This window comes from Grammomys surdaster, unplaced genomic scaffold (assembly GCF_004785775.1).
Source record: "Grammomys surdaster isolate TR1022 unplaced genomic scaffold, NIH_TR_1.0 126298, whole genome shotgun sequence".
Lineage (NCBI taxonomy): Eukaryota > Metazoa > Chordata > Mammalia > Rodentia > Muridae > Grammomys > Grammomys surdaster.
Genome location: NW_021621098.1, coordinates 7,571,065 through 7,594,878, shown reverse-complemented (window position 1 = coordinate 7,594,878; position 23,814 = coordinate 7,571,065). Strand labels below are relative to the sequence as shown.

The 23,814-nt window shown below is 38.1% G+C and overlaps 1 protein-coding gene across 2 annotated transcripts in view; it reads left to right on the top strand.

Annotated features, from left to right (window-relative positions):
- The window catches only part of Mib1 (mindbomb E3 ubiquitin protein ligase 1), a 93,144-nt gene extending 71,834 nt beyond the window's left edge, over positions 1-21,310 (top strand). For both annotated transcript variants that reach the window (XM_028759512.1, XM_028759513.1), the window contains exons 15-22: positions 1,017-1,178; positions 3,877-4,058; positions 6,868-7,060; positions 8,802-8,880; positions 12,287-12,400; positions 13,681-13,781; positions 14,906-15,078; positions 21,201-21,310. In XM_028759512.1, coding sequence (XP_028615345.1) covers positions 1,017-1,178; positions 3,877-4,058; positions 6,868-7,060; positions 8,802-8,880; positions 12,287-12,400; positions 13,681-13,781; positions 14,906-15,046 — 972 coding nt within the window. In that variant the 3' untranslated portion in view covers positions 15,047-15,078; positions 21,201-21,310. The remainder of the gene's footprint in view (positions 1-1,016; positions 1,179-3,876; positions 4,059-6,867; positions 7,061-8,801; positions 8,881-12,286; positions 12,401-13,680; positions 13,782-14,905; positions 15,079-21,200) is intronic.
- The last annotated feature ends 2,504 nt before the right edge of the window (positions 21,311-23,814 follow it).

The following is a 23,814-nucleotide window of genomic DNA, read 5'->3' as shown; positions in this document are numbered from 1 at the left end:
TTCACTCCAGCATATTGTCTTCAGACTTCTCCTAATGTTAGTGAGAAAATTTAAAGCAACAATTTGAATAATTACATCCCTCTTAATATGCATAGTTGATAGTAAAATAAAAGCTTTGCCTGGGATCTTTTGCTGCAAATTGAAAATTTGACCTGTATGTTTTTAATTTACTAATTTGGTGATTTCAAACAAAATATCTGAAAAAAAGTATTGCTTTAAATATTTTTATGGAGCAGTGACTCTCTGCCACAGTGTCACCAGGAAATGTGACAGCAAAGTTTATTCTGTACTCAGCCTCAGAACAGCAGAACTGGAACTGGTCCTTTTTTAGTAGCTTTTCTCTTTGCTGTGACAAAATAGCTGGCAGAAGCCACTTAAGGGAAGGGTTGGTTTGTCTCACAGTGTGAGAGGACGCAGTCTGTTAGGGTGGAGAAGCCATGGCAGTTGGTTACAGTGTATTCCTGTCCCTGGTACGCCAGACCATCACACAGGGCCACACACATTCAGTGTGAGTCTGTCTTCCTCTGTTAAACCTCTAGAAACTTAGTTAAAGACATACCCACCCAGAGGTGTGTTTCCTAGGTATCTCCAAATCCAGACAAGTCGACAGCAAAAGTTAACAAGTTTGAAAAATAAGTCATAGAATTATATTTTATATAACTTTTTAGAACATAAAAAGAGACAAAACAAGACAAAAAATATGATTTGCCAAGACTGTACAGAGATTAGTTTCTGTAGATGCTATTGTTTAGAGCTCTTTGATACTTGTAGAAAGGATTTGGTAGATTGTTGAAACACCATAAGGACAATCTAAAGTGAACTTACAGTTTACTGTGCAAGGCACATGATGAAATAATCAGTAATTCATTTTGCCAAGTGATTAGGTTTTAGCAAACAGCGTTTACATTTATTGTTTTTTTAAAATTTCAAATTGGTCCAGAATGCCCACTGCTGATAGGCTACAGTTTCTTATAGGTATGGATATTATCCAAGTGAGGCATCTTTCTCTTTCTCAGCTTTTGGTCCGTGCAGGTGCTAAGCTAGACATTCAGGATAAGGATGGAGATACTCCTCTGCATGAAGCTTTGAGACATCATACTTTGTCTCAACTACGTCAGCTGCAAGACATGCAAGATGTGGGCAAGGTAGATGCTGCCTGGGAACCTTCAAAAAACACAGTGAGTAAAGATAATGTCCTCTCACTACTAGTGCAAGCACGTTTTATATTTACTCTGCATCTTATTTGCATTGGACAAAACATTTCATTGGAGATGGACTTGGGTTTATGAAACTTTAATGCTACTACTGGTCACTATGAAGTACATTTGTTCTGCATCTTATCAAAGTTGTTTGGTTCTTTATAACCTTAGGAGTACAAATGGGGTGAGTATCTATTATGGTTTCCCTAATGCCTATTCATTTTGACCTGCTTTTCATCTGATCAATCCCACATGTATTTGAAGAGCTATCTGCTCAAATCTTTTTCATTAGAATTCTAATATTTTTTGTTTTCTTGTGGTTTTAATTTTTGAGGTGTTAGGGATTGAGTCCTAGGCCTCATGCATACTAGGCAAGCAGTCTTCCCACTTGCCAGGTCTTTTGTTTTCTTGTCTTTTGTTTTCTTCTAATTATTTCAAGAATTGTTTATATAATGTGAACAAGGTCATATCAAGGATGTGATGCGTACTTTTCTGGTCTGTGGCTTGAGTTGCTGCTGATGCTGTCACTGCCGTCTCTTGTCTGTGGGGTGATGGTGAAAGGTAATGATGAGTGGTGCAGTGCTGTTGCACTGTGTACAAGTGTGAGTTAGTGGTGCAGTGCTGTTGCACTGTGTACAAGTGTGAGTTAGTGGTGCAGTGCTGTTGCACTGTGTACAAGTGTGAGTTAGTGTGAAGTGCTGTTGCACTGTGTACAAGTGTGAGTTAGTGGTGCAGTGCTGTTGCACAGGAACAAGTGTGAGTTAGTGTGAAGTGCTTTTGCGGGGATAGTCAGTGATGCTTTTCAAGAATTAATATATATATACGTAAAGCCAGACATGCTAACCCATGACCGTAATCTATCACTTAGGCTAAGGCAGGATTTGTGACCATTGTTCTAGGCCAGCCTAGGCTAGAGTGAGACCCTATCTCAAATAAACAAAACAACAAAAGAGTCCCTGTATAGTTACATACCTATAGTTTTCAGATACTGGAAATGCACTGTATCCTCCAAGTGTAGAGAAGAGTCAGAAGTGCAGGTATACCAGTTGTGTGTATAATGGCTGATGTGATGTGTCTGTACCTTCTGTCTTCCTGAGGAGAGAAGGTTCAGAATGGATATTTGGTCCTTTTTGCATTCTCAAAAAACTTTTCATTCTTAGAAAGCTATAAGAGATGGCGTTCCATTTGATCTAGTGTATCCCCAAAGATGCTTCTCTAAATTCAGATGAGCCTACAAGTCAAAAATCAGTCTGTTGATGTCCTCCTTGTCAATAGTGCCCTGGGATGACAAGAAGTGAGTTGTGCTGTACATTCATGTTTCTTTCCATTTTGCCAGTGGTGTTTTGTAATGAGGCCTTAATCTACCCCAGTTATCCTCAAATTCTTTCTTGTTCTGCCTGCCTTGACCTTTGAATGGATGGGATCATGGTATAAGCCACTATGCCCAATTTTTGACAGCGTTCTTAGAAGAACAGAATGTCTTAATGTTGAAAAAAATGTAATTAGTTTTTTCTTTTATTATGTATGCTTTATGTGTCCTAAGAAATCTTTGGCAAAATGAAGGTCATTCAGACTTCTTGCTATAGAAGCTTATGAAGCTGAGCTATTGCATTTAATAGCTCACTTTAATAGTGAGCATTTAATAGTGAACTTTTATATAGCTTATGTTATAGGTTGCAGTTCATTTATCAGGGTCAACTGTCCCTATACCTTTTGTTGAGTAGCGTCTTTTTCTGCTTGAGTGCCTGCTGCCTTTATCCAGGATCAGTAAGCTATTTATCTGGAGGTTTTCTTTTATATACTACATCTTGTTGTTTTCGTCCATGTTCCTTCTTAGCTACGGGATACCCACTCAAGTGTCTTAGAGCTTTGTGATTCAACAGTTGTTTATATTGAAATCAGACAATGGAGTTCTCCAATTTTATTTTAAATTTTAAATGATTGACTATTTTAAGCCTTTTTGCTTTCAAATTAATTTTTATCATTTTAAAGAGTATAAACTTATCTGAGACCCAAATGTTTGTGAGTTGTTGTCTTGTAAGATTCTGAGTGTATATCTTTAACTTCTTTGTGCCTCTTTTTTTCTTTTCCCTTATTTTAAAGTTGAGAGGAGCATACTTCTCTCCATGGGTTATTGTATAAGACCATAAAAGTACTTAAAATAGTACCTGGCATCTATGGGTCCTCAGTGAGTCTTAATAGTTATTTTTAATAATTTCAGATGTATTTCGATCCATATCTTAGATGATGTAATCAGATCCTGTTTCTTTTGATTCTTTTAAGTTTTGCCTTGATTCAGAAGCATTGAGAAGTTAGTTGGTAGCAGTCCCAGAGCTAAACTGAGTAGGAACAGAAGTGCTATTTCTTGTTAACCAGACACTGTACTTGAGTTCCTTAGCCTTAATTGACCTGACTTTGGTTCTGTGTAGTTTCTGAATCAGTCATGTAGGAGGCAGGCATCCACGCATCCACTTGAGTTTAGCCACTTTTGGTCCACTTGTACACTGGAGAGTCCGTTCACTAATGTGGGAAAATCAAGAAAAATGGGGACTGGGGAGAGATGAGTCTGTATTAGGACTGAAACTCTTACATATCCAACACACACACATATTGGTAGCAATGATTGATGGCAGATTTCTGTAAGGGAAAATCATAACTCTTTTTCATTTGATTTCAGTTAATAATGGGACTTGGTACCCAGGGGGCCGAGAAGAAGAGTGCAGCATCTATTGCGTGTTTCTTGGCAGCCAATGGTGCCGACCTCAGCATTCGAAATAAGAAGGGTCAGTCACCACTGGATCTCTGTCCTGACCCAAGTCTCTGCAAAGCTCTAGCAAAATGTCATAAGGAAAAAGTCAGGTTTGTAGTTTTTCTCATGTAATGTAGTATTCTTCTACCCATGAGATGCTGTCCAGCTTTATAAGGGAGGACCTGGGACTTGCAGGTATCTTGATCTTTATAAGGAGGACCTGGGACTTGCAGGATCTTGATCTTTATAAGGAGGACCTGGGACTTGCAGGATCTTGATCTTTATAAGGAGGACCTGGGACTTGTAGGATCTTGATCTTTGCAGTTCTTAGACCTTTGTGTTGTCACTTCGCTCCTTGGAAACCTTTCCTCTATATAGTGTCTCATTTCATGTTACGGTCCCCACATTATGTGGACTACTGTTTGGGTAAGCTTAAGAAACTTCTCTAAACTTGTTCTTCTAGGAATTCTGCATGTTCTGGGATTTGTAAGGAAAAGCCTTAATAGTAAAAAGCAAAACAAAAAAACCTGACTAACATTACAGTATTTTCTTGCAAAAGGTAGTTTACTCTCTATCAACAGAGTGGAAAATTTGTAATACTTCCAGCACTTTGCACCAAAACCTTGAAGACAGTTATTAGCAATAAAGGATTACAAGAATGAACAAAGGGAGCTGCTGGGTTGATTGGGCATTTTCCTTAAAGGTGATCATTTCACACATTCCTGTGTGAAATGTCAGTAATTTTAATTAAAACTTCTGGTATACTTTTTTTGTTTTAACTGAGTAGGTGTACAAAAAGTACACATCTCTTTTGACCTCTTATCAGTGACTATATTGATAGCTGTCCTTTTAGGTTTGTATTTTCTCATTTCTTTTTTTCTTTTAGATCATGTCACTCTTTTTTTTTTTTTTTTTATGTTTTATATATGTGAGTACACTGTTACTGTCTTCGGAGACACCAGAAGAGGGCATCAGATCCCATTACAGATGGTTGTGAGCCACCATGTGGTTGCTTGGAACTGAACTCAGGACCTCTGGAAGAGCAGCTAGTGCTCTTAACTGCTAAGCCATCTCTCCAGCCTTTTCTCACCTCATTTAAAATATATTTGTAATCACTGGGCAGTGGTGGCACACACTCCTAATACCAGCAAGCTGGAGGCAGAGGCACTTGGTTCTCTGAGATAGAGCCCAGTGAGATCTACAGAGTAAATTTTAGGGCATACAGGACTACACAGAGAAACCTTGTCTGAAAAAAAAACAAATAAGAACAACAACAAAAAAGTATATGTAATGGTAAAATTACATTACTTTGGTTTCATGAACAGAAGTGTGTAAAAGAGAGAATATATTAAAAATGAAAAAACAGGAGCCATGTGTATGTGTGTGTAAGTGTGTAAGAGAGAGAATATATTGATAATGAAAAGACAGAGGACTGTGTGTATGTAAGAGAGAGAATATATTGAGGTTATATTTTAAAGATTCATTTTAATTATTTTTAATTTTGTGTCCATCTGTCCAGGCAAGAGGTTTTAGATCCTACTAGAGCAGGAGGTGTGGGAGATTCTAAACCATCCATTGAGGTGCTGCACACTGAACTTGAGTCATCTGAAAGAACAGTACATTCTCTTAACCACTGAGATGTCTCTATCTCTCTTTTAATGTAAATAATTTAAGTGGGAGCATGAGCTAGCTTGCAATCCCAACTTGAAGTATTTTAATGTATATGTTTAAATTATATTTAAAATATTTAGTAAAGTATGTCTTTAAGGAACTTAACATTCTGATATAGGATTACAGGATATATCTATAAACAGATACAAGATGCTCTCGTTATTGCAGTAATAACGTGGAGCAGTGCGGCCTTACGAGAGGACCTTTATGTGCATTCATACGTTTCTGAAACCTGTATTAAATTTTGATAGCTGTATTAACTATACATGCATGTATTTCCTGCTTGCTTCTACATATGAGCAATAGTCTACCTTTCTGTAGTATAGTTTTAGCCTCCTGAACAGCACACTCAGTGGAGTGTCAGAACAGCAGCTGAAGTGTCTTACTTTATAGTTTTTCACCCTTTGTGAACTCTGGTGGTGTTTGTTTATTTTATGTATATGAGCATACTGTAGCCGTCTTCAAACACACAAAAGAGGTCATGGTCCTATTACAGATGGTTGTGAGCCAGGATGTGGTTGCTGGGAATTGAACTGAGGACCTCTGGAAGAGTAGTCTCTTAACCGCTGAGCCATCTCTTCAGCCCCTGGCGGTGTTTTTTTTTTTTTTTTTAATTAATGCATTAATATAGTGCTACTCGGGATATTTGTTTCATTCCTCTGGCGGTTTCTGCTATGTCTGTGTAGATAGAATGTATTCTAAATGAAATTTCACTTACATTAGTTTTTGTTTGTTTATTTTGAGACATAGACTTACTATGTTGCTCTGTCTACCATTAAACTCGCTGTGTAGACCAGGCTGGTCTTGAATTCACAGAGACCCACCTGCGTCTGCCTCTTGAAAGCTGGGATTAAAAGCATGTACCACTATACCCAGCTCACTAAATTAGCTTTTGCTAGTGTTTTCACTTTTGTTTGTTTGTTTTGTTTTGTTTTGTTGTTTTTATTTTATAAGTTCACCCTTTTTCATTGAGTCTTAATTTGAAGATTTACTGGCACTAGAAGAATGTGAAGGTTCAGAGGTTTGTAAATAGGAAAAGGTACCCTTTTTGGTCTATGCTTTTGAGCAACAGAGATGTGAAAGTAAGCAATTATAAATTTAAAAAATAGAAAAAAGGGTTTACATAAAGTTAACATTTGATTTTTAATATCTGCTTTTATGTGTGCTAATGACACTCCAGATGTTAAACATTAACATATCTGTTTAGAATATTTGGAAGTGCTTGATTTGAAATTTCTGTTTTATTAGTGGCCAAGTGGGTTCTCGGAGTCCGTCTATGATTAGCAACGATTCTGAAACCTTAGAGGAGTGTATGGTGTGCTCAGACATGAAGAGAGATACTCTTTTTGGTCCATGTGGACACATTGCAACGTGTTCTTTGTGTTCCCCTCGTGTCAAGAAATGCCTCATTTGTAAAGAACAGGTTCAGTCCAGGACAAAGGTAACAAACTGGCCAGTATTGTGCTGTTGTTTTGTATTGTGGAGTTTTGTGAGCCCTAATGCTCCCCTCTGTGATAGGTATTTTAATGTGCTCTTACAAATAAGTTAAATATCATAGTACGTAATTGGTACATGTAAAGAGATTAGTTCAGAGTTCCTGAATTGATTTCTAGTCTGATGTTCCTTGTCGCGTTCATTATTACCAGAATTTAAAAACCATTCATGGTTCTTAAGTCTCAGTCTTTTTAGTTTACGTTTCCTTTTTATATCTAAAGTATAGTACTTAAAAGTTATTCACCTGTTTTGCTTTCAGAGTCTTTTAAACTTAGGTACATTGAATTGTACTTTGTATTATGTTCTTTGAAGTTTTCAAACCTGTGGAAAATTTTAAAAAAACAGACACATGTCTAACCAATCAACAGATTTGCTGGGTTTTTGACCATAAGTAAATAGTGACCCCAAGTGGCTAAAGAGAAATCAACAGTTTCATTGAAGAAAAATCCTATTTTTAGCGGAAAGGGGTGTGTTTAGAGGAATCATTTGGATTCTTCAGTAATTAGAAAAGTATAGATACATTACAAATTAATACAAACTTTTTGTTGAATTAGGAAATAAAAGGTTGTTTTTTAAAAATGCTTACTATCAAAGTGGTAAATGGTTACTTTGTTAAGGAACATTGGTACATGCTGGGAGGACATCGTTGGCTCAGAGTCACAAAATGCTTTGATTCAGTTGTTCCATGCATGGAAGTGTAACCCAAGAAAATAATCCAGAGGGGAATATTTGTACTTAGAAAGAATTCTTTTAAACAGGAGAAAGGATAGATAAGTGATTACTAGATCAGTTTGCTCTATTATTTTAAATGCTTACAAATAATATTAGGTAATTTATTAGTATTGTTGGTGGTTTTTGGGTTTAAGAATATCAGAGAGTAAGCAGTTTACTATACTAAACTAGTGTGCCAGGTATGCAAACTCCATGTACAATATCGAGCCATAGGCTGGGAGAGCACACATTCATGAAAGCAAGCGAGAACAGTGTTCAGTGGTTGGATGGCATTATAGTGAGAGGTGACCATTTCTGGATAATAACACTAATAAATACAAGGTAGTTAAGTGTGGCTCTGTTGAGGAAAGGCAGTCTGTTTGGAAAACAAATGTGAGTCTAAGGCAGTGGTATGAGCTAGAGGGAAAAGGAGCCACAGGCAGGGAACACAGTATACAAAACGTACACATTGTAGATGTAGTCAAATCAACATCCTAAATTGGTTGTAGAAGACTTACAGACTTAGTGACTTCATTGTTCTGGCTCTAGAAAGCGTGGGAATTGGCCACATCCTGAAAGGGGGCTTTCATGACGGAGGCAACACAAGCACCCTCTCTTGAACTTAACAGCTTGGCTCCTCTGGGTGGATTTTGTTGTTGTTAGCCTTCTCACAGTCATTTGTTTTAGTACTTGTATATTAAAATTTTCTTAAAGTTTTTGAAAAAAAAAGGAAACTAACATTTAGCTCCTTGTCCCTGACATCAGATGATATGGAATCTTTCTACACAGCTCTTGGTGTCAAGTAGGAGAGGAATGCAGAAATAGCTCGTTAAACTCAGTACCTAGTGATGTGAAAATGAGCAGGCAGGAGAGCACGCCAGAGAACGGGGCTTCTGTGTGGGGAAGGACACACTGGCATGGCTGCTGGGGTGACATGATTTCTCTACAGGTGTTAACTCTGCCTTTTCTCGCTGTAGATTGAAGAATGTGTGGTGTGCTCTGACAAGAAAGCAGCTGTTCTCTTTCAACCTTGTGGGCACATGTGTGCTTGTGAAAGTAAGTAGCCTATTGGGAACCTCCCCAGTGTTGTCATAGAGACAAAAGCAAATGACTACGTCTTTGATATTTGCTTGTTTGTTTATTGGATAACCCGTCTACAGAAAAGCTGAACAAGCATTTAGTACCTTTTTGGTTTCTACTTTTCAGTGACAGAGTATACTGAATAATTTGACTACGAAATTCTATGTTCTATCAGACTGGACTCGTTTTAAATTCGTTTTGGCTTTTTTTGGTGTGTGTGTATTTGTATATTTACTTATTTATTTATTTATTTTTGAATTTTTATTTATTTCTGTATTACCATGAAGGATCTCTCTTTCTTTCACACATTTGAAACACACACACATTTGTTGTTCAACCCTCAAAGGGGTCACAATACACAGGTTGAGAAACTGCTTTAAAGTCTCCCTTAAGGACATTTGTCTTAAATGTCTTGGCTTTTTATATCCCTCTTACATCTTACAGGGTTTGACATTCTTTTTCCTTTGCTGGTTTTTTGTTTGTTTGTTTTGCTTTACTTATCAGTAAAAGATCTTAAGAAGTTTACTTTAAATGGTATATTATAAAATAGGTATTTTATATTATAAAATAGGTTAGTCAAAAAGTATTGGTTTTTAATGTTATCTAACTAGAATAGCGTGCGAGTTACACAGTGATTGAGTCTCATTGGTATAGATGCCTTTTGTGTATTGTCTGTAGGAGATGTGTATGTGCCTATGGATCTGTAATTAACATGGTGTGTATAGGGGTGTCTGAAGACACTTGAGGGAGCTGGTTCTCTCTTCTATCCTGTAGGTTCTGGGGCTCAAACACAGATGGACAAGCTTGGCCACAGATAGCTTACCCACTGAGCCGTCTTATAGGTCCCCAGAATACTGGTGTTTTGTTTTTATTTTTGTTTTAATTTTTTTTTTCCGATAGACAACTAAATAATAGGTCAAGGATTAGTACTATTGACAGTCTAACTCAAATAATTGTTTCTATCCACCAAGGCAGGTGGAAAGGCTGTCATCAGTTGTCAAAACAGAAAGACATTCTGTTTGTTAAGTAAACTTAGACCAGAAGTTGACAAACTTTTTTCTGTATGAGAACAAATAATGTTTTCTGGCTTTGTAGGCCATGTGGGTTTTTCAGTAATCACTCACCTCTTTCTTCCAACTACCCAGTACTGTCATTGCAGTCCAGAAAAGGCCATGGGAACTATAGAACTGTGTTTCAATAAAACCTTATTTACATGAACAGGCTTTGGGGCAGTGGTTTGTTGACCTCTTCATACAGTAGATCAAGTAATGCCTGTATGAGACTTGAAAGACAATTATAACCATTAGTATTGAGTACACAGTCCCTTAAGTCTTAATATTTATTCCCCCCCCCAGGATTTCTGAAAACTTATACAAGATTCTTGCTTTGTAGTGTACTAGCTAACTTTGAACTCTGAACTAGACATTTACTCTCTACTTAAATGCATTATAATTTAATCTTCAGCACAATCACAGTTAGGTGGGTTTTCTATGTTTATTTTATTTATGGTCCTTGAGATCATTCATGTGACCTCTTAACATGTTCAGCAAGTGTTCTGCTTCAGAGCTAAATCTCCAGCCCTAAACTTTTCGTTTGTTTGATTTTTGGACAAGGTCTTACATGTAGCCCAGGTTAGCCTTGGGCTTTTGATCTTCCTGCTTCTGGCTCCCAAGTACAGGAATTGCCTGTGTGCCCCACACTGCCCAGCTCCTAAACATGCTCTTAACCACTCAATGTATCGCTGAGGTAGACAGCCCTTTCATAATGAGTGTTTAGTTTAGAACCCGTGCCACAATGATGTTAAGCAGAGCATTCGCGTCTTGGAGAGTATCAAGTACCTTGACCAGTCAAAGGGAGAGTTATATCCTTTTTGAAGAGGCTGATTGTTTATTTATTTAGAAAATTCTATTGTTTAGAAATATATAATTAAACAGTTACAGGAAGTCCATGTAATTTTGATGGTATATTGTTTGATTAGTATATAATACATTAATCGTTTAAGAAAAAAAGTCTGCCTCCAGATTGAAGACAAATCTCAGACTAGATTTGTTAGTTAGTGCCCAAGGTTAGCCTGGGCTACATGTTATATCACCAAGTGTGGGACTCTTCTATGTTCATGTTTTGGTGTTAGGCTCGGTAACAATTCTACACCCAGTGTATTGCCATCGGAAGTATATAACCCATCCTGTTCACATCCATGATTCCGTGGCTTGATAAAATTTGAAATGAAGCATACTTAACGTGGTAAATGCTGATAAAAAAGAACGTGTTGACTTACTATTTCTTATTTTATAATTAACAAGTTCAGTGTAAGGTGATACGAATAATCAATAATGTATATTGTGCCTAGATAGTTTTCTTTCTTTAAGAGATTTTAAATTTGTCTTCTATGTGTATGTTTTGCCCAAATGTATGTCTGTACACTATGTACATGCAGTGCTGTAGGAGGCCTGGAGAGGGTGCTAGCTCACCCCAGACTGGAATTACAGGTGGTTTTTAGTTGCCTTGTGGGAACTGAATCTGGATTTTCAGGAAGAGCAGCCAGTGTTCTTAACTGCCCCTACGCCATCTCTCCAGCTGCAGTGTTTCTTTTCTATAATGAGAAAAGCTACTAAAATACAGTTTTTGAAAATTTATCATGGGAAAGATGGTCTTGTGGAAACATTTTCCTAGTTACTCTGAAGCAGTGCATTAGGTGACAGAAGAAAACCCAAGGGAAGGGAAGAGAAATATATTATAGTAAATGTTTTTAGGGAATTAACATTTGGCCATCATATTTTAGGGAGGCAGAGGAAACCCTGGGTGAGTGAAGGGCTGAGTGAATGTGTCACATTAAGTGGGCACGGCCATATCAAGAGCCCCAGAATTTCAGACTGATGGGAAACAGCAAGTACACGTGCTTACAGCATGTGCAGTGTGCACTGTAGTTTCCTCCTTTCAGATGTGTGCATCTAGGTATGGCACTCATAAGTCTATTAACTAAAATGTGTCAATTGTATTCCTCTCCGTTTTCTAAGCCTTAAGATCCTTTATTTTTTGCTTGTTTATTGTTTTTTTTTTAATGGATTTTTGAAACAGGATGATAGTTGTATACCACCATGCCCAGCTAAACTTTATGGTTTGGAAATATTTACTTAGAAAAAAAAATCACTATTCAGTTACATTAGGAAATGTTTTCCTGATAGGTTCTTTGTTCCAGTGGACAGTTCTCATCCTTAGGTTAATAACATGATACTAAGGTAGAAGTTCATTTTATAACGTGTTGCAGCTAGGATCTGGTATGTTGCTTTACTCTTTGGTTCAGTATGTGGTTACATTATAGAAATAGAGCAGAGAAAGGCAATGTCGTTCTGTTTTAGCTAAGAAGTGCTGTCCCTTTCAGACTGTGCCAGCCTGATGAAGAAGTGTGTGCAGTGCCGCGCAGTGGTTGAGCGGAGGGCGCCTTTCATCATGTGCTGTGGGGGCAAGAGCTCAGAAGAGCCCACGGATGAGATCTGTGAGTGTCCTCTGTTGAGGGATTCCTGGTCTGCTTTCTTGTTGGCTATCTCTCTCCATTACACTCTGCTGTGGTCTTGTGCAACCTAAGGTATGTGTGGTGGATTGACAGAGAAGTAGGTATGGTTTTTGGTTGTTTGTTAGTTATAAGAAATGTAAAGTTGGATTTTTGTTTAGTTTGTGATAATGCTTCTAGACTTTGAAAGTGTATGTATGCATGTATAATGTGTGTATGTGGGTATGTACATGCCTCAGTAAGTGGGAAGCAGAGGATAGCTCTATGGAATTGTCTCCCTCAACCTTTACATGGCTTCTGGGGATCTAGGTTTCTAGGGTAAGCACCAAGCATTTTTACCACTGAGCCCATCTTGCCAGCGTAACATTACATTTATGAGGCTTTGCAATATGAAGAACATTATATCCTTGCTTAAAGAATATTTGCGTTTTATTTTAAAGATGAAATTTAGTGGCTGTGTTTGTATACCTATTTCTGAGAGTCAGATTAATTAAGCATATACTATATCAATGAGCTGTGTACCAGACCAATTTAATGTATCTGGAAATGGGGTGCTGAATTTCAATTTAGGTTTTTTTTTTTTTCATTTTACAAATGTATTAACTTGGTCCCTTTACATACCAGGCTTGCAAGATAATCTACTTTGCATGTATTACACTGGATAGTAATTATTAGGGACAGAGTAAGCTGAATTCTAACTCAGACAAGTGGAGAGATGAAGATAATTAACCTTCAGTTTTTTCCTTTTATATCATGATGCTGGCAAAATAAAGTCATTGCTCATGTTTAGCAACCAGTCACTTGTTAGCTTGTATTCCCAACCCTGCCTCCTACTTTTTCAGTCATACAACTGTTTAAAATATTTTTTTTTCTTTTGAGTCAGTGTCTTAGGTAGTGTTATATGCTGTGAAGAGACACTATTACATTCAATTGGGGCTTGCTTACAATTTCAGCGTTAGCTCATTCCCATCATGGTGGAGAGCATGCTGCATGCAGGCAGATGTGTTGCTGAAGAAGTAGGTGAGAGTTCTGTGTCTGGATCCACAGACAGCAGGGAACAACTCTGGGATGGGCTTGGACTTTGGGACCTCCAAGCCCACCACCAGTAAGACACATTCTCCAACAAGGCTGCACCTACTAATCCCTGACAAGCAGTGCCACTCCCTGATGACAGTCACTCAAAACAGCGAGCCTATGGGAGCCATTCCTATTCAAACCACTGTCAAAACAGTAATAACTAAGGTTTTTCTTGAATTCTATCCTAGCAAGTGGGAATATCCCAGTGCTGCAGAAGGACAAAGACAACACCAATGTCAATGCAGATGTGCAGAAGCTGCAGCAGCAGCTTCAGGACATTAAGGAGCAGGTAATGATTGCATCTTAGCACCCAGTGCCTCTTCCTATGCCACCTCATCTGGTGCGTGTCTGCTGCTCCAGTGACCTTGTCTCTAGGCACAGTTTGCCATAACAGGTCACTTTTAGTGTTCAAATGGAGCAATGACTAGTGTCTGACCTTGAGATGGAGTCAAGGCATTTTCCAAAACATGGAATTCAGATAGCAACAAACATGGTTGGACAAAACCCTGAGAACTGCAGTGAGGTGCCTTTCAAACATTTGACGGCTGTGCAGACATGTTGGTGTCAAGTAGAACAGAGTATGCAGCCCTAGCATTCCTACCCTGCTGCTGAGAAGAGGTACCCCTGTTAAAACTACTTAGGAACACACTGTCTTTGCCTAGTAAACTAAACAGGATGTTGTTTACCGCTACAGACCTGGTGGAAATCACAGTGCTCAGAGGCTGGATAGTGATTTTTTCTCTGCTATGAAGAACCAAAGAGCCTAGAGCCTGGTACAAGAGTCTGGTCATGGTGTGGACTCTATGACTTGTGTACATTTCTATGTGTATATACTTTTAATACGTGTGTGTTTATGTAGAAAACTGAGGGGAGTCTTGGGTCTCAGTGGAAAAACATTGAAACAGATGGCTATAAGCTAATGTAAACAGGAAGCTTTTGTGGAAATTTATAAGCCTCAGTAGTCATAGACCTTGTAAATAGGTAGCCTTGGCAGACAATACCAACTTAGATAAGGACAAGCGAGTCATAGGCAGAGTCATAGTGACTTGTCCCCTGAACCTTCACCTAGCCGATACCTGATTCTGAAGATACCTGTATTCCCCCTGAACACACACACTCCAATGTCATTCCCTTCCCCACATCCTGCCTTTCTGTGTTTATAACCCCTGTGTGAATGAATTACAATTTGAGAAAAAATAAATTATAAAAATAAATAAATAAATAAATTTAAAAAAAAAAAGAAAGAAAAGAAAACTGAGGGGAAAGTGAGTGCAAAATTCAGACTGGTGTTCACCTGTGACAGGTGGAGGAAGGCTGACTAAAACCAGAATAGAAAATGATACAAAAGACTTGTCGTGTCACACTTAAAGTATCAGGTGGCTCCCACTGACTCCCTGTCTGATTGCATTTCAGACAATGTGCCCTGTGTGCTTGGACCGTCTGAAGAACATGATTTTCCTCTGCGGCCATGGGACATGCCAGCTCTGCGGAGACCGGATGAGTGAATGTCCAATCTGTCGCAAGGCAATTGAACGAAGGATTCTTTTGTACTGATTAAGAAACACAGAGTGTTTTGTTAGCTAAAAGTATGTGATCATGAGATCTTAGTAGGTTGTAAAACTAGTTGAGAATTTAATGGGTTAATCTGTAATTTCATAATTTCTTTATTAGAATGTAATTAGACTATATATGGACTACCATCACAACGAAAACATACAGTGTTTGAAATTGCCATTGTGTGTGTGTGTGTGTGTTTCTGTGTGTGTGTGTGTGTGTGTGTGTGTGTGTTCCTCTTGAATTTGGAACATCAAATCCATGGTAACTTAGAAAATTTGCTTTTGGCTTTGAAGGGGAAATCCTTTAAGGACCTTCTTTTACATTTATCTTTTTTAATATGTACACATATGTTAAACCTTGGACATCGACTTACAAGGGCAGTATTCTGCATGATTTCACATGGTGAAATGATACGCTGTTCCAAAAAGTGATACCGAAGGTGAGTGGGGCAAGTCAAACTATGTCATGTGTGCTCGGTGACAGGAGTGTAGAAGAAATGCCCCCTGGCTAAAGCAGTGCTGAAGGAAACATTGTATTTCAAGAACATTGTATTTGAAGTTATCTAAATGATTGTTTCTGAATTTTTAAGTAAGTGGAAGTATGAGGTAAGAGAATAATGACTTTACCTCCTTTTCTAGACTTAAAAGGGAAATTGGACTAACTTAAATTAATGATTTCAAAGTCACCAGTAGACATGAAGAAGCAATGCAAAATTCTAATGAGAAGTGAAGGCTAGCCCAGAATGATGCTAGCACATCTTTACCTGGTTGTCACTGCTGCACTTCTTGTTTTAACTTCTCACTGTTTGTATCAGCCATTTGTAGAAAAAGATGGGTGAAAAGTAATTCCCGTTTTCCCTGTGACCGCTGACCTGGGCTTGATCTTATCAGTGTATGCACAGCATTCTTTCTGTGCCCCTGAGGTCTCTTCAGCTGGGTGGTACGTTGTTAGAGGCAGCAATCTTTTCTGTATATCTGTTACTTCTGACAGTGTTAGAGGTTCTACCTTCATCAAAAGCCTTACTTCCATTCTCTCTTGGATAGTAATTTTACTATAAAGAACATAGTTTTTCTTTATACTTACAGATGGACATTCTTTAAACTACCATCATTAACTAAGATATAATAAATGGCTTAGTGTCAGATACTTAAAGAAGGGTGCCAGGGCATTTCTGGAAAGGCATGGAAAAAACATGTTGACTTGGTTAGGGGGCTAAGCATTTTGTCTCCTTTAAATGAGTATCTAGCCTAAATACATGCACATTAAGTGTTTTAAGATTCCTCACTGCCAGATTATAAAAACAACAACCACCCCCCATTCACTCCCCCCAAAAAAAAAACCCTGTCAGTTATTTACAATAGTGTCTACTATGTGCTGTGTGTAAGCATGTACTCTTAAGGATAGTGTCCTTTGAGGATAGTTTCCCCAGCATTTGAATCTGGCTAGCTTGTGTCTGGTGTTTGTTTGTTTGTTTTTGTTTTTGTTTTTTTTCCTGTAGCAACTAAAGTGGGAGAGCAGTGTCCAGCCTGGCTATACTTTGTTGCTGGTGTTTACCTGCAGCTGCCTTCGCCAGGCCTCGTGGTGAGCTGAGCTGCTGGCTGCCTCGAAGACTCAGAAGTTCAATGTCTGTGTTTAGCTGAGTAACTGCTTTGTTTCTCCTTTGTGTTTTTGAGATAGAGGCTCACTATGTATTCCAAGCTGACCTGGAACTTACTATGTAGCTCAGCCTAGCCTCAACCTCTTAATCTTCCTGCCTTTGCCTTCCAATTGTGTGATTATAGAATGGGGATCCCACCATGTCTAACAACTGTTAATCATTTTGGAGGGTACAACCCATATTGGTTTCAAGTTAGGAATATTCTGTTGTAAGGAAGCAGTGGGGCTGTTTTCTAAGTATGATTTGAAGGGTTTTTTGTTTTTTAAAGATACATCGGATGATACAATGCTTACATAAAGAGACAAACTATCTTCTTGCAGACTTGGAAAGAGCAGCAATGAGGATCTTTTCTTCCTTGCCATAGGCAGCCCAACTCTTTCCACTTGTCTGCCAGCCTGAGAACCTGGGCACCACAGCTGCATTCCACTTCATTCCTTTCTCTGTCTCTCAGGCTGCAGTGCTGAGTACATCCTGTAAAGCTTCTGTCTGTCAAGGGATAGACTCCTGCTCCATCATCTCCTCCATGCACACTAGCTTAGGAGAGAGAAGCCATTACGTCTCTGTAGTGCTGGGGACTTACGGCTTCCTCTTTGTCACTTGGCTGTGTATGTTATGCATATTAGGAACAGATACACTTCTGTTCAGGTCTTCAGGCATCTAAAATTATTGTAAATTTGTTTTGGGTTTACAGGAGGCAGTAAGACCAGGAACTGAGTCATGCCAGTCAGTGACTTTCTCCTGCACTCTGAAGCTACTACCTCTTAGTCTCTTTAGAACACTTGGCCCCTTGGTGACCTTTCCTTCTTGTTACCCAAAACTCTTCTTCCTGTGCCTCAGAAGAATTCTTACTTTTCCTTAGAATCATTTTTACAGTGACATGCATTCATTGTTTAAGTATTGGACTTGAGGGGGACAGGAAAGAGTATGAGTGTCTTGGCGCACTCAGAGCTTATGCTGAAAGTTGTATATTTGCAGCCATCTGTGGACAAAAGGATGGGATCCTGAGGCGTTCCTTGCTGCTGTTTCAGGAGAGCTGTTGGGAACAGTACTGGATTCCTTTTCTGTGCTCCTCAGCCCACCACAGTTTCTCCTTTATTCACTAAGACTGTCTGCTTTTTCACTCGGCACACACACAACTTAGCAGGCAGTGCTGTCACAGCTGCTCTTGTTCATGTTGTCCGACAGCCTTACCTGTGCTGTACACATACAGAAGATTATTGGGAGCAGGGTTTTCCAGAGAATATAATTTTATATTAGTGTAAGAATATTATACTAGGCAAATGTTTAGTTACCTGAGTTATCCTTAAGGTATTTGTAATTTAATAATGGCAGGTTAACCAGAAGTCTACTGAAACATAAAATTAACTGGAAATAATTCCTTAAATTTATATTTTTGGTGACTTTAGCCTGAAAGAACGTTTTATTTTAGAATGTTGAAAATGCATGCTGCTTAAGGATTTGTCTAGTTCAAAATATTCAAACCTTGCTGGGTCATTTTTACACATGGGAACATCCTGGTAAACATCCTGGTAACCTGATGGACGTTTTTTGTTTATTTTGAATTCTGGACACTTTTTGGATGAGGAATAGTTAAATTTGTCAACTAGGACAAGGCTGGACGGAACAGAGCTGGCGTGGGGGATTGGGGTTGCAACAAATAGAAAACAAAAACAGTAAGCACAGAGGAGATGAGCATCATGTAGGATTTGCCATGGTATTAGTGGAGAGGGCATATTTAACTAAAACATAAAAAAGGCCAGTTCTTCATATGGCCTGTCAATTGTTTTGTAAATTGCAGATTTTTAACACAACTTCTCTTTTATGGTATAAAAGGAATAGCATTTATCCTTTCAGAGTGTCTGAAGTGTTTATAGTAATAATTTGTATAAAAAACGCACTCACGGATACATTTTTGGCAATTTTTTTAAATTGCAGTGAGCACCACATATCATACGGTTTGTTGTCCTGACTGCTTCTTAACATGCAGTTCAGTAGGGTCACTTCCACTCAATTTGTTGGGAAACAGGAGTAGAACTTTATCCTGTACCCACCAAATGCTCCTTTCTTCCCTCCCTTTGTGCAATAGGGTTCTGACTACTTACAACACAAACACTCAGATTACTGAGTAGAATCATTTGTTTTTGCAAGATCCAAGCCTAGGTTCCTGAGATTTGAGGAAAGGCATTTCTTCCCTGCCATAACTGCTATTTTTTTACATTTATGTTCATTGAAAGTGTTTATTATTTCGTTTTGAGTCAGAGGGGGAAAACACATTTTAAATATGGAAAATAAGTTAGCTTTGGTTTTGTACTATGTTGGGAAGGTAATAGATTTTCACAAGTAATTTGTGCCTTGTTATAAATGTCAGTTGTCATTGAGTCTACCTGTCAAAGTCACAAAACACATTTTTCTTTCAAAGGGCAACCTAATTTAGCTTGCTTGAATATTACAATAGGAATGCTTACTGATACTACTTGATAATCATGTATATCCTTTTGACTTACACACACACATGTGATAGCAGTATTGAAAATTACAGTTGTATGTCTTTAAACACTAAACGTGAGGAAGCTTTGTGATACTGTCTTGTGTGTGTGCTGCTTTGCTGCAGTGAGGGAGAAATCCTTCGCACCGAGCTTCAGTGGCTGATCAGTGGCTAGCAGTGGGTGTCATTACAAAGTAAAAAATAGGAGTGGCTAGTTAATAAAGATAAATTCACTGCCTCGGCGTTTCTACCTCCTTCTCTACCAGAATACTGCTTTCCTTTCCCCCATCTAGCATCTTGTCTTATTTGTGGAAGAAAAGGAAACAACCTGAAGTTAAAGTTAGATTTTCTGTTTTTTGAGAATTTAAGCAATAGGTACAGGAAAAGTGACCTGTCACATTAATTTGGTGCCTAAATTCAAAGGTTTGAATTGATACATACAACTGTCTAAGAAGGAGAGTATTTGAACTGTCCTGTATAGTTCTCTTTATTTTATTTCATAAACATGACTTCTTTCTTCAAAAGCAAAGTGGTTTTCTAATTTTTTATGAAATAAGAAAATATGCCATTTTGTCTGAGTACACAGTTTCAGGAAGCTATTGAAAGTTCTGACTCAGGGCTTTTTAACAGTTAAAGCAATTGTTAATATATTTTGGAAACTCCATCCGCATAATTCTTCAGTGCCTTGATTAACTTGGCAACACTTAAAAAACCTTTGTATTGGGCAACCTTGAGTGCACCAGTCATGATATGCACGCTCCTAATCCTCCTGCTAAGCGTGTGCAAGGCACCTCTGCGCGGCTGGGTTTGCATCAGTCTTTAAGGGAAGTCTTCTGCATTTGCACTTGATACTTGGTTTTTTTGATTCTGTTTTTTACAAACTGATTATTCAAGGCCATGGCACTGTTACCAGAAAAATGGTGTTTGTTGTCAATATGCAAGTCACCTCAGATAGCTGTTGGGGAGAACAGAGCGCGTACACTTTGTATCTAGTACGAAAGGAAGATCAGTTCAGAAAACAGATCATCTTCCCCTCAAGTGGAAACCAAACCAAACCCTTTGTTTAAGTGGTTCAGTTAAATAAATAATTGAAAGGAAATCATGAATTGCATGTCATTTTTAATGCTGATCTGTAGACTAAATGCATGTTTTTCTGTCTCCTTCAGTATGTGTCTGCCATTCTAAGTACAGTATATTCAAATGGTAGAAAAAGGCTGACTCAAATGTTTTGTGCTTTGTAATTTTTCCAGTTCTTTTTTAGCTTTCATTGTTGGAATAAATTTAAATCTTGTTTATGGATAAAGTTTCTGTAAAGAAAAATGATTCTTGCTTATTAGCTTTTGTTTAACAAAAAAGCTTAGTAAAAACTAAGCTTTTAAAAATAAATGCAAACGTTTACCATTAATAAAATCTGTGGTATAATATGTTTTTCTCTGTCTTTTTGGAAGCTATTCTTTATAATAATATAAATGAATTTTTATTTTTAAAGCATTTGAAAACAAATCTCAATACATTAAAAAAATCCTATTATTGGAAAGAAAATTACCATATCTTTGAGAATCAAGGACATCTCTCAAACTCAGTGTAAGAAGTAAGGGTCCACATCTAGAAGGCTCTCATTGTGAGTGTTCACATGAAAGAAGCCTGTCTAAGGGTCAGAGAAGCTTGCATGTTTTAGTGCCTAACAAGATTAAGGTGTATTTGGAAAATAACCTGAATAGAACAGACTTGATTAAAGAAAGCCAGACCGGAAGGACTCAGCCTTTCTCTCTCACATTCTCTCTCTAGATAATATATATTTTTAAAAAGTTTATTCCTCTTCAGAAGACAAATATGTGTGTGTGTGTACACATATGTACGCTCATACATATATATACATACACACGATTTTTAGAAAGTAGATAAAATTTTCAGTGTTTTGTGACTAATCAGTCATTGAGTAGTTTGGGAGTATTTTATTTTTAAAGTTGCTAGATGTACTTGTTTGAGAGTTTTTTTTCTAATTCTAGCTTAAAAGATGCGTATCTCAAATGTCTGAAAGAAAATCCATTGAAGCTCACAAAACCCAGAGGAAGAGGGCCTCCCAGGAGCTCTAACCCAGGCAGTATCTCAGGTAAAAATGAATCGCCCGTGATGTCTGCTGTTCTAATCCAGATGCTGGCCTCCGGACTTCTCAGACCTTCCACAGGCCATTGACAAGAATATCAAACAGCTAGAGATTGACATCACTAATCTGAAGAAATCCCTCGTTTTGCTGTCTGAAGAGACCTCCAAAAATTTCAAAGGACTTTATTGGACTTGATTTACTCTTTTACAGTAGAAAAGACTGTATAGCTCTTGACTGTGTACAGCCCTTAAAGAAGAATGTTGCCTTTACATAGACAAGACAGGGATGGTTAAAGAGAGCATGAAAAAGGTCAGAGAAGGTCCTGAGAAAAGACAGAAAGAGAAAGAGAAAGATGAGAGCTGGTACAAGAATTGGCCTTCAACCTCTCCATGGTTGTCAACCCTACTTCCTCCCACCTTGGGACCATTAATTGGATTATTTTTGCTTATTTCTTTTGGTCCCTAGGCCTTAAATAGACTGACTAACTTTGTGAAACAACAGATAAATAATTTGATAGCAAAACCTATTCAGATACATTATCATCATAAGTTAGCTTTTGACCATGAGACTCAAGATGAGATTGTTACTCTATCCAGGGTGTTCCCAAAACCCATCTCCACCCAACCTAAAAGAGGGGATTTCTGCCCCTAGACCAAGCAGAGAGGGGCCACCCAGAACCCCCTCTGACTGGCGATCTGAATTCTTCCTTAGGCTTCTGTTAAAAATATCTCTCTGGTTTCCCTGAGGGACAAGCCTGACTGCATAGGGGTTGATGTCAAAAGTATCCCCTCTCCAGGAAAAAGACATCGGGATGGGTATGGCCTTCATGCCTCACTGGACATGACATGGGGGCTGGAGCCATTACAAGGTCCCCCTCAATTACTGGAGGTCAGGTCTCTATCCCCGCCTTCGCAAGTTTAGAATTGCCACAGCCCTTCTATACTTAGAGAAGGGAGGAGATGTCAGGGGCAGCCCTGCTTACCCACTGAAGGCCTAAAATCAGCTGTAGGCCTAAACTCAGCAATAGGCCTGTCATACATGTATACTAACACCAAGTCTTGGGTCCCTGTGGAAAAACATTGAAACAGATGGCTATAAGCTATTGTAAACAGGTAGCTTTTGTGGAAATTTATAAGCCTGAGTAGTCATAAACCTTGTAAATAGGTAGCCTTGGCAGACAATACCAACTTAGATAAGGACAAGTGAATCATAGGCAGAGTCATAGTGACCTGTCCCCAATCCTTCACCCAGCCGATACCCTGTTCTGAAAGATATCTGTACTCCCCCTAAACACCCACGCTCCAATGTCATCCCCTTCCCCACGTCCTACCTTTTTGTGTTTATAACCCCTGTATGAATAAGTAAAAATTATGATTTGATTTTAAAAAAATTAATTAATTAATTAAATGAAAAGAAAGACAAAAGATTAATATACAAATACAGAGAAAAATGCAGACGGCCACACTTCTGATAACACTTGTGTTTTTACTGATTTTATACATGCTATTATTATTATTAAATATAACCGTGGCTAATATAAAAAAAAGTAAAGAAAATCCATTGAAAACAAAGTCTCTTGTTTAAATTGATAAAAACACATGTGTTGCAACTTTAAACTGAATTTATTTTGGATAACCTCTAATTAATTGTATTTTGTGTCTATTTCTATTACTGTATAAGTAGATATCTCATGGTCATATTTTTTATTAATTTGAAACTATAGGTTTAATAATAAAAGATGTTTTAGAAAATATGCTTTATATTTTTATCATTGACAGTTATCCTTCACAGAGATTAGATTCACTTATATTTTATGGCACAGCATATTTCAAACCTTGGATAATGCTTTTAGAGCAACAGATGGTCAGAAGATGCAGTGAAGCATGAGAGAAGTGGAAAGCCCACAGTTGCTGTAGCCTGCCTGAGCCTTGGCCAATATTTTGTCCATTTACAACCAAAATAATAATTGATGAGGTCACTTTTATTTTTGTGTGAAATAATAACAACAACAAAATATAATAATAATAATGATATAGTAAGTGTAATTCAGACCCAAAACAATAATAATAATAATAATAATAATAATAGAAGTAGTACAATCTAGACCCAAAACATAAAAGTAATCATGGTAGAGGTAGTAAGTATGTGCAGTCCAGACCCATGATAAGAGATCACGAGTGAGTGAGTGACATGTCAAGGAGACTAGTTGGTGGTGCAGCAGCTGTGTGACACCCTGAGGAGAGATACTTTTGGTGTGCTCTCAATAGGCCTTGCATTCATTCACAGAACAACTTTCTAAAAGACAGAATTTTAAAAAGTGTAAATATTTCTTATTTTCCCCTCTTGCCAATTAGTATTAGTATTGAGCAGAACATTAACAAACAGTAAGTGCTGTTGTGTACAAATCTAAGAGGTAGAGTTCAAAGGAGGGCCCCATGTCACCAAGCTAGCTCTTCCTTCAGCAGTAGAGCACTGGGCTTGACATGTGTGGAACCGGGCTCAGTCCCCAGGACCGG